The sequence below is a fragment of the Protopterus annectens genome, chromosome 13.part0 (genome assembly GCF_019279795.1).
Source record: "Protopterus annectens isolate FY-2018-M chromosome 13.part0, PAN1.0, whole genome shotgun sequence".
Classification (NCBI taxonomy): Eukaryota; Metazoa; Chordata; order Ceratodontiformes; family Protopteridae; genus Protopterus; species Protopterus annectens.
The window spans coordinates 392,919,030-392,936,743 of NC_056747.1; the positions used below are offsets into that span (position 1 = coordinate 392,919,030).

The window sequence follows — 17,714 nt, forward strand, 5'->3', positions numbered from 1 at the left end:
TTCGCAGCCCCTGATACCCGCTACTTCAGATTCGCAGGCCTCTAATGAGACCCATTTGGAGTCCAGTATGCCGCGAGATGCTTCGACTGTGGAACCTGCAGATGTCTCTACCTTGGATGGGTCCAGAGCCGCTGTGCAGGCACTGGCTTCTGAGGACGTATTCAGGCCTACTGGCTTGCATATCAAATCGACACCATCTTCTTCTTCAAGGCCTAAATCTCGAACCATGCCTAGAAAACAGATGCCCAGACCGCATGGTCAGGCCTCTGTGCCTAAAAAACATATACGAATGGCTGAAGACCTTATTACTTTAATCAGGGGAAGCCAACTTTCCCCCTCTAAGAGACCTACGACTGAGTTTGCTTATGATACTTCTGACCAGGATTCTGAAATTTCTGTTTCCTCTGATGACCAAGATTTACCCTTATCTACCTATGAGGATTCTGATGCTGAGGACTCCATTCCCTCTGCTCCCCCCCCCCAGAGGATTTCTCTTTTGGTGAAACCTTGCATACTCTTAGGGAGCATTTTCGTTGGGAAAGTCAGAATTTCTCTGATTCTAAAAAGAGGCTTAGGGATTTCTTACTCCTGCCCCAGCACAGGCCTTTATCTATCCCTCCTGTACTAGACTTTGTTGATGATGCCTTTTTCGGAATCTAGCTTGGCCCCTGACTCTTTACCTCCTGCTCCCAGAAAACCTGATAGATATTACAGGATTCCTGACTCTCTCACAAGTTCCTTTTCAAAAATCCTACTGCGGATCCTGAGACCATTTCACAGGGACCCAAGGGCATTAAAGCTACTACTGCCAGAAATACTACCCCCTCTGATAGAGACTCAAGGGTACTGGATAGATGGGGTAAGAAAGTATACACTTATGCAACCTTGGCCATCAGGGCCTTAAACTGCCAGTTTCATATGTTAAAGTATGAGCAGCATATTATTGGATTGCTTAAACAGAAAATGATGTTGATTCCTGATTGTGCTGAAAATAAGGATTTACAGGATTTAATGCATTCTGCAGAACAGGTTGGAAAAACATACTTTGCAATGCGGTTTTGATTCACTAGAGGCATCTTGCAGGGCTGCTGTCACTGGGTCTTTACTTAGAAGGCATGCTTGACTAAAGGAGCAATCCTTGCCAGATCATGTTAAAACTAAATTACTGGATGCTCCCTTAAATCAGGACTGCCGGTTTGTCAACAAGGCAGAAGAAGTTCTTAAAAAGATGGAGGAAAAAAAGCTAAATCTATGCAAACTGTTAAAAGATTTCTTACAAGTACGACCTCCAAGATTTAGTAGGCATTGGCCCTCTTAAGAATTGGTCCTTTCCTGCCTCTTCCAGACCTTCTCAGTCCAAACCTAGATCCAGCAGAACACCCAGGCTTCAGTCCCAGGGTACGCAGAGGACTAAGCAGTGGGGGCCCCCACTTCCAAATCTGGGAGTAGTAAAACTCCCCCCTATGGTAAACTGTCTCAATGACTTAACTTTAAAACTTCCAAGCACTTCTCAACTGACTGCCCCTTTGGGGGGGAAAGATTGCTCTACATGCAAAAAACTGGGAACTCATTACCCCAGACAAATGGGTTTTAAATATAGTTTCCTAAGGATACAGATTTCACTTCCACACGTTACCAACCCCAAACGGTTGGCCAGATCTACCTCTAAATCAGTGGGCAGAGGCTCAAAAGCAAGTACTCTCTTTTTTAAGCATAAAGGCTATTCAGACTGTACCATAAGAGGGAAAGGGACAAGGTTTCTATTCAAGACTTTTCCTGGTACCCAGAAAAGAGAGTTCATGGCGTCCTATCCTGGACCTGTCTACTTTAAACACATTTTTGGTGATTCCAAAATTCAAGATGCTAACTCTTCACCAGTTGCTTCCTATGCTAGGCAAAGATGCCTGGTTGGCAGCACTCGATTTAAAGGAAGCATACCTGCACATCCCAATCGGGGAATCTTGCAGAAGATACCTATGCTTCAAAGCAGACTACATGCACTGTCAGTTCTCTGCACTGCCCTTTGGCTTATCTATTGCGCCCAGGGTATTCACAAAGTACCTAGCTCCAGTCATTGCATTTTGCAGGCAAAGAAATATTCAGATATACCCATACCTGGACGATTGTCTAATTCAGGCAGAAAGCCAGGACATACTTTTGAATCATGTGGCTTTTGTACAAAGGGTGCTAACTTGTCTGGGGTACACCATAAATGAAAAGAAATCACACCTGATACCCTGTCAACAAATTACATTCCTGGGAGCAGGCTTGAATACAACTTCCCAGATGGCTTTCCTCACGCCAGAGAAACAAATTCATTTGACAACCTACTTCAAACTAGTGGGCACAAAAACCCTGCTATCTGCAAGGCAAATACTGCAAGCATTGGGGTTCATGGCCTCCTGCATTCTTCTAATTCCATATGCAAGAGTGCATATGAGGAAACTACAATGGTATCTAAAAAGCCTATGGTGTCAACATTCTCAGGATCTAGAAGCAATGATTCCTATCATACTTTGCCTACGGTTAGAGTTCCTTTGGTGGGCAGAGGCCTGCCACCACAACAAGGGACTACCATTCACTCTACCCCCTGTCGCCCAAACCCTTACAACAGACACATCAGACTATGCATGGGGGGCTCACCTGGCAGGGAAATGCATTCAGGACAAATGGAACCCAAGTCAAATGCACCTGCATATCAATCAGAAAGAAATGTTAGCTGTACAGAATGCTCTGACAGCCTTCAAGGACCACATTCTTCCAGGACAATTAATGGTAAAGACGGACAGCACCACTGTTATGTGGTACATAAACAAGCAGGGGAGTACCCATTCTTACCCCATCTGCAGACTAGCCATGGCACTGTGGAACACAGCCTTCAGCTACCAAGTGCATCTACAAGCTCAGTTCCTGCCAGGAAAACTAAATACACTGGCAGACGGACCAAGCAGAAACCTCATGGACCCACACGACTGGAAACTGGAACCAAAGGCTTTCAACATGTTGACAAATGGGGGAGCCCAGATATAGATCTGTTTGCCTCCCCACAGAACTACCAATTACACAAATTTGCACAAGGACTCCCCACAAACAAGCTTGGAAAGTGGATGATCTGTCCTTCAGCTGGAAAAAAACAGTTTATGCCTTTCCTCCTTTGCCTCTCCTCTCCAAAGTACTGCTAAAGATCAAGCAGGACGAACCAAGGGCGATATTTATTTCACCAGACTGATCACGCCAACACTGGTACCCCCTCTTGTGCAGTGTGTCACTGTTGGCCCCATGGCCCCTGCCTCAGACCCCTACCCTGTTGTCTCAGCAGGAGAACCAGGTTCTGCACCCTCAGCTTCAAACCCCTGAACCTAGCAGCCTGGCTAATTACCCAATCTCTCCTTTACCATCCCTCAGTAAACCAGTGATGGATATCATTTTTGAGGCAAGGAGGCCCAGTACTAGAAAATATTTTGCTGAAAAATGGAAAAGATTCTGTGCCTGGAACCAATCTCAAGGGATGAGCACAGCAGCACCCAACTTACCTCAGATTCTACAATACTTAATTGAGATGCTTCACAAGGGCCTTTCTTTTTCCTCCAAATTCACGCCTCAGCCATTTCAGCTCATTATAACACAGAACCTCCCCTCTTCTCTCATCCACTGTTCAAGCAGTTCCTCAGAGGGGCCAAAAATTTAAGACCACCTAGGAGAGCCCCAACTCCAGCCTGGGACCTTAACTTTGTATTTGAGAAACTCACACTTTCTCCTTCCGAGCCAGCTGCTAGTGCAGATTTAAAATTCCTTTCTTGGAAGACAGCCTTCCTTTCAGCAATCACTTCAGCAAGAAGGGTATCCGAATTACAGGCCCTTATGGCAGTGGAGCCTTTCATCATCTTTCATGCAGACAGGGTGTGCCTCAGAATCAGTCCCTCCTTCATGCCCAAGGTGGTATCCAGTGTGGCTCTTAATCAGTCCATTCATTTGCCAGCCTTCTTTCCTAATCCACAGAACAAAGGGGAACGGATACTGCACTCCTTAGATGTGCACAGACAACTTAGATTTTACTTGGACAGGACTAAACCTCAAAGGAAATCTGAACAACTCCTGGTGGCATTTGCTGCAGTGGCAGAGGGGAAGGCTATTTCAAAGCAAACCATTTCTAAATGGATAGGCCATTGCATTTATTTCTGCTATAAGCACCATGGAAAACCTATCCCACAAGGGATCAGACCCCATTCATCCAGGGCTGCATCTACCTCTACAGCCTTTCTCAGAGGTGTACCTACCAAGGGGCATCCTAGAACCTGCTACCTGGAGTTCTGTACATACTTTCACCAAGCATTACCATTTGCCAATTTTCTCTAAATCCAGGGCTGGCTTTGCCACTGCAGTCTTGCAGGGCCTTATAGCTGGTCCTAATGCTATATAAATTCCTCCTCCCATCCTTAGCTTTGGGAATCTACCAAAAATGTGATGACTGGAACAGTGAAACACTAAGAACATAGTACAGTTGTGTACACTTGCCATAAATGTAGATGTTCAAGTGGATTCACTTTTGCAGTCCTGGTTACCCTCCCTCCAGCCCCCTTGACTTTTTTTGGCTATACCTCTACTCTCTTTTACTATGCTTAAAAGCTTTTTGGTGTATTTACTTTTTTATTGGAGGTATAACCTTGTATATATATTTTATTGCTTCCCATTAAAGGGGCACATGACATCTGGGGCAAGAAAAACTGATGTGATGGCGTCTGCTGCATGTTTTATACCCCTGACTACCTGACGTCACGGAAGAAGAGACAGCAGCCGACGCAGGACCCAAGACTTTGTTAATCAGGCCGACTGAGGGCTACTGCAAGCAGATAACCCAAATGTGATGACTGCAACAGTGAATACACTCGGACATCTACATTTATGGTAAGTGTACACAACTGTACTTTCCATTTCTTCCTGTCCTCTGCATCTTGCTCTGTTCCACCAACCACACCTGCATGTCCTCTCTCACCACATCCATAAACCTTATCTTAGGCCTTCCTCTTTTTCTCTTACCTGGCAGCTTCATCCTTGGCATCCTTTTCCCAATATAGCCAGCATCCCTGCTCAGCACATGTCCAAACCAACGCAGTCTCACCTCTCTGGCTTTGTCTCCAAACCGTCCAACCTGGGCTGATCCTCTAATATACTTATTCCTAATCCTGTCTACCCTTGTCACACCCAGTGCAAATCTTATCATCTTTAACTCTGCCACATCCAGCTCTGACTCCTGCCTTTTTGTCAGTGCCACTGTCTCCAACCCATGTAACATAGCTGGTCTCACTATGCTCTTGTTGACCTTCCTTTTCACTTTACTGTTAAGGTTATTTTTATAGTAGTTGGAAATAGACTGGTTTAAATGTTTGATGTCATCCGCACATAAAACATGCGATGCATGAGAGTGACTTTCTCTTCTAAATGTAAGGATTTGTGACTTGCTATGGATTTTTTTAAATGGGGGAGTGGTAGGATGGATAGCATGCTAAGCCATATTCTACTTTTAACCTAATCTAGTGAAATAAAAAGCCACTTTGTTTTGTTCGGGTGGGGCTTTGATTGACCAGACTGATTTAGAGGGTAGGTCTCCAGCTGAGTCAGGGATGCTCATTTGATACCAGCCAACTGAAGGAGCAGTTCATGGATCATATAAATGTAATGTACTTTTAGTTTTAGCAGCCTTAGAGTTTAACTGGGGGAGGGTGTTCTATATTTATTTGGTTTTGGGAAGCTTTGCCTGGGTAGTAAAAAAGTTTGAATTGACATTTTTGATTTGGATGGCTTTGATCAAGTGAGCATTGCTACATCAGTTGTTGAGGAACTGTATCCTACTAGTCTCACTACCTACATGACGTTCACAAGTGAGAAATAAACTAGTGATGTAATCGTAGAGAAGTAAATGCATTTTGTTAGTTTAGTCTCACTACATATGTTTCTTTTTATAGCCTGTACAAAGGACAAAAACTTTTCAGTCAGACAAAGAAAATGGGTGCACTTTCAAAGGACACAGGTAAAGTAAAATTCTGACTTTGTGTCTCAGTTCTGTAGTTGTATGCAAAACTTGTACAGTCTGTTGAGTTGTACGAACTACAGGAAGAAAGACTTAGCAGTATTTGTATTAGAAGGTGACAATGATGAACTCAAGAGCCTTTTCCCATATTGTACAGATTTGAAGAACCTAGGACATGCTTTTATTAGCTTACTGTTCTTGCTATTGTGTATTTTTTTATATTTTGTTCCGTTTTCATCACTGAATATATGTTTGTGCATTTGAGAAGTAATTGATCTTCAAGTGTGATTCTGGTTCTTTTAGGAACTGGAATTTTTTTATTTATGTAACAGTCCTTATTTAATATTAAAGTGTTAATTGGGTAAAACAAGAATTTAACATGTAAATAAAGAAAAAAAAGTCTTGTATGTATGCTCAGAGTAGCATTAGGTGTTGAAATAGAAGGAATGCTGCTGTAGTATCCTTTCTTATGCTTAGAAAATAGACTCAGCAGCAGGTGTCTGTTCATCCAAACTGACTTCCAGAGTTTTGGATATCCCTAAAGCATTATCAGTCTCCTGGTCACATTAAAGACATCAGTACAACACGTAGTAGAAAATGGAGAGTAGCCTGTTTTTTTTTTTTTTTTTGTGTGTGAAAACAGTGTCCTTAAGCATGCCTGCCAGGAGAAAGTAATATTGGCAGGGTTAGCTGAGAGAGTGAGGCTCCAGGAAAAGGAAGATGTTCATCGTGTTTCACTGTTGCAGTCATTACTCTTGGTTTATCCTGCTGGCAGGCTACCCGCAGTCTGCCTGAATTCCCAAGTCCTGGTCTGGCGTGTGTTGCTGTCGCCTCATCCCTGACGTCAGTGCGCCAGGGGTATAAAAGATGCAGCCGACGCCATTTTCTTCAGTCTTTCTTGCCGCGCGGTGCCCGAAGCAAAAGCAGTTCGCAAGTACCGGTCGGCCGACTCCTGAGATTTTCAAATCAGAATTTCAGAACCGAAATCTTCATTAAAGCTAAGTACCCCGTTGGGGAAACTTTTTTCTTGCTCCAGACCGATGTCAGAAAAAGTTAACAATTGCATTTCATGTGGGAAGCAAATACCTCAAGGATTTTCACTCTTACTGTATTCCTTGCCTAGGCCCTGACCACAATGTTGCTAGCTGTCAGTTTTGTGCTAGATTTAACCAACGCACTATTAAGAGTCAGTTTGATTTTGCATTTCATTACTTTGGCCGAAGATTTAATTATATAATGCCATTGGAACAGCCGACGACCGGAGTTTAGAAAAAACGCAAGGACAAGGAAAAGGATAGGCAGCCGAGGTCCAAAACCGACAACGAGACCTCTAGGCCAGTCACCAGTTCGCCGGTTCTCAGTGTGGCACTTTCTCAGCCCCTGGCGCCCGCTACCTCAGAGCCACAGGCTGCTTCCGACTCCCACGTGGAGCCGACTGGGTCTCTGGATACTCAAGGTATTGGATACTCGGAAATCATTCCCCTCAGATGGGTCCAGAGCTGCTGAGCAGGCATCTACTTCTGAGGATGTCTTCAGACTTACACACCTATATGTTAAACCATCTTCAGCTTCAAAGACAAAGACTAAAGCAGCTCTTAAGACAAAGAAACAAGTACAGCATCCTCCTACTCAGACTTCCATGCCTAAAAAACAGATGCTTAAAATGGCCGAAGACCTAATTACTTGATCAGGGGTTCCCATCCCCCTCCTGATAAGAGGCCTAGGGAAGAGACAGAATATGATTCTTCTGATCAGGTTTCAATTTCCTCTGATTCCTCTTCTGAACAGGATTATTCTTTTCCTCCCTATGAGGATTCTGATGCTGAAGAATCCATTCCTTCAGCCTCTCCTCCTGAGGATTATTCTTTTGGGGAAACTGCATACCATGAGGGAGCATTTCCACTGGGAGAGCCAAGATTACTCCGAATCTAAGAAAAGGCTCAGAGATTTTCTGCTATTACCTCAGCACAGATCCCTTGCTATTCCACCTGTTCTAGACATTGCGGATGATGTATTTTCAGAGTCCGGCCTGTCCCCTGACTCTCTACCTCCTGCACTTGCTAAGCCTGACAGATACTACAGGGTCCCAGATTCTCATAAATTCCTATATAAAAACCACGCTGCTGACCCACAAACTATATATATCTCAGGGTCCCGAAGAGGTCAAAGCTTCCACTGCAAAAAACCCTGTCCCCTCTAATAGGGATTCTAGGGCACTGGACAGATGGGGGAAAAAAGTTTACATTTCTGCTACCTTGGCTGTAAGGGCTTTAAATTGTCAGTTTCATATGCTTAAATGTCAGCAATACTTACTGTCACAAGCAAACAGAAAATGATGACAAATTCTGAATGTTCAGAAAACAAGGAAATGCAGGATTTATTGCATGCAACTGAACAAGTGGGAAAGCATACTTTGCAATGTGGTTATGATTCACTGGAGGCCTCTTGCAGGGCCGCTGTTACAGGTTCTGTTATTAGAAGGCATGCTTGGTTAAAGGAACAGAATCTACCCAATCATGTTAAAGCAAAATTATTAGATGCTCAATTACAGCATGATACTTTGGTGCTAAAGCAGAAGAGGTCTTGAAGAAAATGGAGGATAAAGCGAAATCCATGCAGACAGTTAAGGATTTTTTACAGGTACAGCCACCCAGATTTAGCAGGAACTGGCCTTCCAAAAATTGGTCCTTTCCAGTGTCAGACAGGCCACAAAGGGGCAGATACAGACGTCCCAGAGGCAGATCTCAACCCCAAGGCTCATACAAGCCTAAATAATGGAGTGCTCCTACCTCCAGAAGCGGAGAAGACAAATCACAACCTTACAGGAAACAGTCCCAATGACGTTCCTCTGCCAGATCCCATCACTTTTCTTTTGGGAAACCCCTTACGGGGAAAACTAGCACTTTTTTCACCAAATTAGCAAATGATTACCCCAGACAAATGGGTCTTGAACAGAGTGTCCCAGGGCTACAGATTCCATTTTCACACCCTACCAAGGGCAAAAGGTATGCCAGACCTGCCACACAATCAGTGGGCAGAGGCACAAAAGCAAATTACAGCCCTCATGGACATGAGGGCCATTCAACAAGTACCAGAACAAGAGCAGGGGCAAGGTTTTTACTCGAGACTTTTGGCATACCTGCATGTCCCAATCAGACAATCTTGCAGAAGATACCTTAGATTCATAGCTGGCTCAATGCACTACCAATTCTCTGCACTGCCCTTTGGCTGATCTACTGCGCCCAAGGTCTTCACAAAATGCCTGGCACCAGTAATTGCGTTTTGCAGACAAAGAGGAATTCAAATATATCCCTACTTGGACGACTGCCTTATTCAAGCAGAGAACAAAGAAATTTTTCTAAAGCATCTAGTGTTTGTAAAAAGATTACTAATTTGTCTAGGGTACACAGTAAACAAAAAGAAATCAAAACTAGTACCCTCTCAAGAGATCACATTTCTGGGTGCAAGCTGAAATACAACTGCCCAGATGGCTTATCTCTCGCCAGACAAACAAAGGCAACTGATTTCTTACTTCAAAAAGTTGGCAACAAAGACCCAGTTATCTGCAAGGAAAATCCTGTCGGCCTTGAGCTTCATGGCATCCTGCATTCTACTAATCTAATTCCATATGCCAGACTGCATATGAGGAAACTACAATGGTATCTAAAAAGTGTTTCGACTCAGCATTGCCACAGCCTGGAAACAGTAATTACCCTTATTCCCTGCCTGCAACAGGAGTTTTGATGGTGGGCACAGGCCTGTCACCACAACAGGGGTCTTCCATTCACTTTACCCACAGCCAGACAGACACTGACAACGGATGCATCAGATTATGCCTGGGGGGCCCATATGGCAGGAAAATGTATTAAGGGCACATGGCCTGCAAGCCAGATTCATCTTCATATCAATCAAAAAGAGATGCTAGCTGTTCAGAATGCCCTGACAGCTTTCAAGGATCTACTTCATCCAGGACAGCTACTGATAAAGACGGACAATACTACGGTCATGTGTTACATAAACAAGCAGGGAGGCACACATTCCTACCCGCTCTGCAGACAAACAATGACCTTGTGGGACACAGCATTGACTTATCAAGTTCACCTGCAAGCACAATTCCTGCCAGGAAAACAAATACTCTGGCAGACGAACTAAGCAGAAACCTCATGGATCCCCACGAGTGGAAACTGGATCCACAAGTCTTCGACATAACAAGGAAATGGGGATGCCCAGACATAGATCTATTTGCCTCCCCTCACAACTGCCAATTAGAGATTTTGCACAAGGATTTATCACAAGCAAGCATGGAGAGTGGATGCCCTATCCTTCAGCTGGAAAAACCTAACAGTATATGCCTTTCTTCCACTGCCTCTTCTTTCCAAGGTACTCCTAAAGGTCAGACAAGAGAAGCCAAAAATGATACTGATTGCACCAGACTGGCCATGCCAGCACTGGTACCCAGTCCTAAAGAGCTTGTCTCAAGGTCCAGCATGGATATTGCCTCAAACTTCCCACTTGCTGACCCAACAAAACAATTGGATCCTGCACAGTCAACACAGGACCTTAAATCTGGCAGCATGGCAGATAATGTAATCATTCAGAACACTCCTCTTTCAAAAGCTGTTATGGATGTTATCTTGGAGGCCAGGAGGCCCAGTACTAGAAAATCTTATGCAGAAAAGTGGAAGAGATTCTGTGCTTGGAACCAGGAACAAGGCATTGACACGTATGTACCAAATATTCCTCAGATTTTACAATACCTAACTGAGATGCTGGACAAAGGCCTTTCCTTTTCATCAATTAAGATTCATGCCTCCGCCATTTCAGCCCATTACAATACGGAACCACCTATCTTTTCTCATCCTTTAATAAGGCAGTACCTCAGAGGGGCCAAAAACATCAGGCCTCCAAGGAGAGCACCAGTTCCGGCATGGGACCTCAATTATGTCTTGGAAAAACTCACACTGCCTCCCTTTGAGCCAGCCTCAACAGCTGATATAAAATTCTTATCCTGGAAAACAGCTCTGCTCCTAGCAATAACCTCTGCAAGACGAGTCTCTGAGTTTCAAGCACTCATGGCTGTGGAACCTTTTATCATTTTTCATCCAGATAGGGTTTTCTGAGGACAAACCCAACATTTATGCCTAAGGTGATGTCCAGTGTGGCCCTCAACCAAACCATTCACTTGCCTACCTTTTATCCAAACCCACAGAACAAGGGTGAGAAAATTCTGCATTCTTTGGACATATACAGGCAGCTACGCTTCTACTTGGACAGAACTAAAGCTTTCAGAAAGACTGAGCAACTTTTAGTGTCATGCTGCAGGATCACAAGGAAAGGCTATCTCAAAACAGACCATTTCTAAATGGATTGGTCATTGCATCAGTTTCTGCTATTCTCAGCATGGCAAATCAGTGCCTAAGGGCATTAGGCCTCATTCTACCAGAGCAGCAGCCACTTCAGCAGCCTTCCTCAGAGGAGTACCAACCAATGACATCTTAGAGGCTGCAACTTGGAGTTCAGTGCACACTTTTACAAAGAACTATCAATTACCTCTTTACTCTAAATCCAGAGCAGGCTTTGCCACTGCAGTGCTGCAGGGCCTCATAACCTCTCCTAATCCTATTTAGCTCAGCCACCCATCCTCAGCTTTGAGATTCAACCCAAGAGTAATGACTGCAACAGTGAAACACGAACATAGTACAGTTGTGTGCCTATCATAAATGTAGATGTTCGAGTGTATTCACTGTTGCAGTCCAGGTTACCCTCCCTCCATCCCCCTTTCTTTTGCTGGGGTTTATCTGTACTTCTCTATTCTCTACAACCTATGTGGTGTATTTGCTTATAGATGAAGGAAATGTTTCTTTACTGCATGTATGTTTATTTGCATAATATATTTAGCCTACCCTTTTGGGGGCACCTGACATCTGGGGCAAGAAAAACTGAAGAAAATGGCGTAGGCTGCATCCTTTATACCCCTGGCGCACTGACATCAGGGAAGAGGCGACAGCAACCGATGCCGGACCAGGACTTTGGAATTCAGGTCGACTGCGGGTAGCCTGCCAGCAGGATAACCCAAGAGCAATGACTGCAACAGTGAATACACTTGAACATCTACTTTTATGGTAGGTACACAACTGTACTGTTCTGTTCCTGACATGTACTGTTGTCCTGTGAATTCAGTAGGTGCATAGAGAACATATTTGGGAGCAATGGGAAGGTGGGCATACTGCAATATAGTCTAGGTCATTAATGAAGAACTCTGCAAAGCTTCAGGACTTTGAGACCAAGTCTGCTGTGTAGATGTTATGTCACGTTCTGCTATCCAGACTGAGAATCTGCTCAGTTTTGCCATATAACATTTTCTGCTTGTAAGTTCTCAAAAAGCCTTGTAGATTACACAACACTAAACTGGGAAATCTATCCCAGCATTCTGTCCTCTGGACTGCTGGTCCCCGGCTGTTTAGATATGGCTGGACCAGATTTTTCCTTTGCTAGTTAGTAACATACAGGCTTTTGGTAAATGTAGGTGTTACTCCTTGGTTTATTGTACAATTAGGAGGACAAGGGATATGCTTTGCATAGATGATTTTTGTAGCAATATCCACTACTTATGAGGGGTTACTTGCAGGTGGACACTTGCTCAATTGGCCTGACTCTGAGCTCTGCAGTTGTTCCAGCACAGTCCATCTTCTCACTGTTACACGGGGAGACACAATTCTTGCATAAAAGCTGCAGTCAGCTTTTACCGTCTTTAGTTCCTTTTTGCCACAGACTTATGCTGTCTCTGTGAAAAGTTTGGTTTGCTGTCACTTGATCCAGTTCCAGCCTCAGAATTCCAGGTAACAGATTCCTTTGAAAAGGTATGTACTACTTTAGGAATGCCTTTTTGTCAATTTGTAATAATAATATTGCTGAGTACCACTTTAGAGAAAACACTGCGGTGGTGGTGCTGCGGTAGCGTTGTCGCCTCACAGTAAGACGTTGTCCTGTTCGATTCTCAGCTAGAGCGTCTTCTGTGTGGAGACGTGCGTGAATGGGAGTACCTTCGTTGAAGGTTGTGCGTCGAGGCCGGCAACTCTGCACGTAAAAATCTTCTGCCAATCATTAGCTGACCGGAGTTCCGCTGTGGCGACCCCTAACCGGGAAAAAGCCGAAAAGACACAAACCACTTTAGAGAAAACGTTTCATTGTCAGTCTGTAATATTATTTATTTTACTTGACACTCTTTGCTTCTGATGTCTTTCAATTTTCAGTCTTCCTTGATCGACCTATATTTTCATTTCCTAACGCCATGGTGAAGGTCCACTGGGAGTGGCCCATGAAGGTGGTTCGAGGTCTTTCAGCTTAAGTTTCACAATCATAACGGCCCACACCCGACAAGGTGGCAGGTAGCAGAATTCAGTAACTGTCTGTGATAACTGCACCCTCACTTCTGGAAGGAGCAGTCCTAAAAGTAGCCCTGTCCCTACCTAAGAACAGTAGATTACCATGTCTCCACCTGGGGAATTGCACTGCCCACTGCACCCCCAAATATAGACAACGCACTCCTCCTGGGATGGATAAGTGGGGCTACACTCCTTCACTCCCCCCCCCCCGGTTTCTCCGGTGCTGGGGCCTGTAGTTGAGTGCCAGTCTCTTAGGTCACATTCTAGGCTCCATCCTTTTATTGTGCTGAGCCAGACGATATTTTTTGCTGGTAACAGCTTTGTGAAAAAATGTTTCTTTTCTTGATGTGTGCCTCATACAGATCTGAAAAACCTTTGTAATTGTGGGTATTGGATCTGTATAAAGACTTGCATTTAAGAGTCTTTGCAGTTTTGGCAATTCCCGTCATACAGTAGACAGCTGGATTTTTGTGGGTTACACAAGGAAGACCCCCCCCCCCTCCAGATACAGAGGATTGCCTCTGTCTCTGCCTGGCTAGAATGACAAAAAAAGATGAATGCCCCAGTGTGCATATTGACATTAGTATGACCAGCCTTCCTTAAGTACAGGAGATTCTCACCCTAATAAACAGCCACAGAAAAGAGCACCACCAAAAGGAGCTTTGTTGAGGATGAGAGGTCCTTCAAAAAGGACTTTACTAAGGTGAAGATGGCGCCACCATCACCAAAGCAGGCTAGATGCCTTAACTAGAGGAGCAGTTCTCCAGCCCCAGGGACCAGTATCTATCTTGTCTGTGGCTCTCTGTCCAGCCTGTCCTGAAGCTGATATGTCAGTGACTCGTAGAATGTCCTCTTTGACCTTGTTCCAAGTGTTAGGATTTCTAGATGCGAAGGATCATAATTTCAAAAATCATTTGTAAGTATTAGGAGATAATAATCATTGTTGTCACCTTCATCTTTGTCTTTATTTTCATCATTGTGATTGGTGACTGGCACTGATGGGGTTTGTAGCCAACCTAAATGACCGATTGGCTGCTGCTGTCACCAGTACGTGATTGATGACTGGCACTTGGGTAAATGAGTGACAAGGACTACAGTCCTTGTCCATTCCTCTGCTCTAGATAGGTCTGACTGTTACCAGAAGGATAGTTGCTGAAGTCAGACCACTGATACCCAGCAGGTTAAATTAAAATAAAGTGCGCAAAAGTCTAACTCTGTAACCAATTCACTAAATGCAACTTGGCTTCCAAAGCATAATGTGGGGTATGCACTGCTGTCCTTAGTATGAACTTCCAATATTCAAACCTACTTAGACTACACACTGATCTCATAAAGAGCTGCATCTTTGGCCTGACCCCTACAGGCCCCATTCTCACCACTCTGTATGAAATACAACACCTTCTGGTGCTCCTTTGTCCATGGTAAAAACCCCTGGAAACAAAATATTTTGCTACATAACATGCTCATGCAGTTCTCAGGAAAGGCTCAGAGATTTCTTCAATTCCCCATAGCTTTTTTCTGGCATGGTGGTACAGCCTAGGTTTGACCAGGTACCACAAATTAACAGACATCTGTTGATTTAGCCAAATGTATATATAAAAATGTTTCACTGGTGGGTGGCTGGCTCAAACAGTGTTGCTAACTGCAAATAGAAACAATAACTTTATTAACATAGTGTTAAATAATAACCCTCTTCTCAGAAAAAAATACATATATAAATACATGAAAACCAAAGGGGCACAAATAAATAAAACTTTACTTAAAGGGGAAAAAATAAAATAAAATTGGTAAAAATCAAAGACTCCCCAGATAATATAAAATAACAGTTTACACTAATAGGAATATGAGCAGGAAAACGTGATCTACATCTAAGTGTATATCCTACGTATATCATAGTTGTCTCTTCCTAAGTAAATACAAGTCCTTTATTATCATGAGAAACAAAGCAGAATCCAAAGCAAACTTCATAAGTGTTTCATAAACAAAAGCTAAAGCTTATTACTTGTATACTTGGAACTGTTTTGTCTTAGACTAATCAGTTCATGTCACCACTCCAGTACATAAACCGAGGTTATTGGACTACTTCATTTCCTTTGTCTTCCACAAAAACAGGTGTAATTACATTACAACAGACTACATTAGCTTCTTTTTGCCCCACAGATGAACAAAGGACTAGCAGAAAAAATATCTGTTAATTATTTACGTATTAATAACTGCATCCTCTCAGTTATGGCCATTTGCTTCTGTGAAACACACTTTAATTGAATTTTATGATCCTTGGCCTTCCTGGTTTAAAACCCTTTTGTCTGACTTAAATATATGGAAGCAGTTAAGTCCTCTCTTGAGAAGCTGCAACAAGCTATATTTTATATTTCAAGTATCAGTTTCTGGCATTTTTTCCCCTTACATCTGCTTTTACATTTGGACAAAGGTCACAACGTTGCACATACATTGCAGAGTTAAAGAAGTTAAAATATGTCAATATAAAAGGAAAAAGTACATTAATTCGGTTTTCTTTTGCCTGGCACCCCTTAGTAAGACAGTCGTCATTGTTATTTTATTTCTTCTGTGTAGTTCTAAGTGAGTATATTTCTTTTTGTTCAAATTTACTAGGCATTTTATACTTGCTTATGGTAAAATAAATGCTGACCAAATAACTAGTTATGCATCTGGTTCACTACTGTGTATTTATATAATTTGTTCTTCTATGTTAGTTGTCCCCATTTGGCCCAGGTTTGGACCACAGGTGGTCCAGTGTTTTGGACCAGGTCATTTATCCTATTAAAGGAAATAAAGTTGTGCTAATGATGGCCAGAGATGCTGCCATCTGAATCAAGATTATTAATGTGGCTGTCAAGGACAGGTTTGTCTTCTGACACTAGTTCGCAAGAACAGGTCTTTTGATAAGGTGTTTGGTCACAGCTGCACTTTCAAGAGAATTCAGTCAGCCTAGTAGTATGCTCCATCCCACTTTTTAAGTTTGCTCAGATTAGGTACATCCACCATTTTAATGACTTCACAGGCTTCATGTACTTCTAGCATCTGGAATTCTGATGTCCCAACAAGTGTTGGTTGTGCAGAATTAAAAAAAAGGTTGTGAAGGTATTTTTTGTTGTGACCGTGTGACAGAATTTGCAGAATGCTGCCACTCAGCCTCCACGTCTGGTACCCAGCTATCCAAAAAAGAAGACATTTCCCTTGGACATAATTGGACTTTTAATTGGGAGGCTGGTTTGATTTGGAATATACCTCACAAATGTCCCCTGCCTCCAGTGTGATTCATATGATGAGGAAGCCCCCTCCTTTGAGTTTCCTCTAAAGGATTTATTATTTGTGGAGCTTGGTCTCAAGATGGAATGTTTTAAGCAGATGTCTGTTATGAAAAAGAGGAACCTGGGCCTGCTAGGCTTGAATGAGACATGTTTCACTGTTTTACCCACTCTGTATTAGGCATATGAGAATACCTGGAATGTGGTGTTCTACATAGAGCCGTGTTCCCAAGTAACAATCCAAGAAAAAAATGATGCCAGGCAGAAGCGGAACCAAAGGTGTAAAATAATTTATTCCAAAACTGAAGTCGAGCTCACAAGAAACAACCACACAATAACGTTTAGCGTACTTTCACTCTACTATTGCAGAGCTTCCTCAGAACAATAGGACAACATAATTACATAATTTTTATATAATCCACTAAAAGCATTGATCAATTAATTACAATTCCCTTAAAGGCGTATACTAAATTCTTGTATATGTCTCCATAATATTAAATCCAACTCAGATTCCAAAAATAAAATAATAATAAAATCTCATTGATTATAGCAAAAAATATATTGTAATAAATAAGGTTCGAACCCAAGTCCAACATAAAACCTTAAATTTTATTAAAATGGAGAAAAAATGTAAACTAATGTAAAACCACCCACTGGCCCGTACAATTCACAGTTTTGTCCTTCTCAACTTCAATACGCTGGCAATACTTATACAATCATTCAGCCCTGGTGATCTCCCGGCGTCTAATTTAAGCTGCCAACTCAATTCCCTAAATTTGACCCTATCTTCCCAATTACCACCCCTGGGGTCACTAACCACTTGTTCCAAAACCGCAAATTTAATAGACATATTTGGACACTTCAGGGAATGCTTATAGAAAGCATTAGATTCCTTCTTTTTAGAGATCTCGTATAGGTGCTCATAAGTCCTTTTCCTAAGAGTATGTGTAGTCTTGCCAATATAAAAACTTTGGCAACAATCACAAATCCCTATGTATACAACACCCCTGGTGCCACAATTATAATGCTTGG

The 17,714-nt window shown here is 42.9% G+C and overlaps 1 protein-coding gene across 1 annotated transcript in view; it reads left to right on the forward strand.

Moving 5' to 3' along the window:
• The window catches only part of WDR18 (WD repeat domain 18), a 765,213-nt gene that overhangs the window by 418,626 nt on the left and 328,873 nt on the right, over nucleotides 1-17,714 (forward strand). The window contains exon 6 of the mRNA XM_044054012.1: nucleotides 5,964-6,028. Coding sequence (XP_043909947.1) covers nucleotides 5,964-6,028 — 65 coding nt within the window. The remainder of the gene's footprint in view (nucleotides 1-5,963; nucleotides 6,029-17,714) is intronic.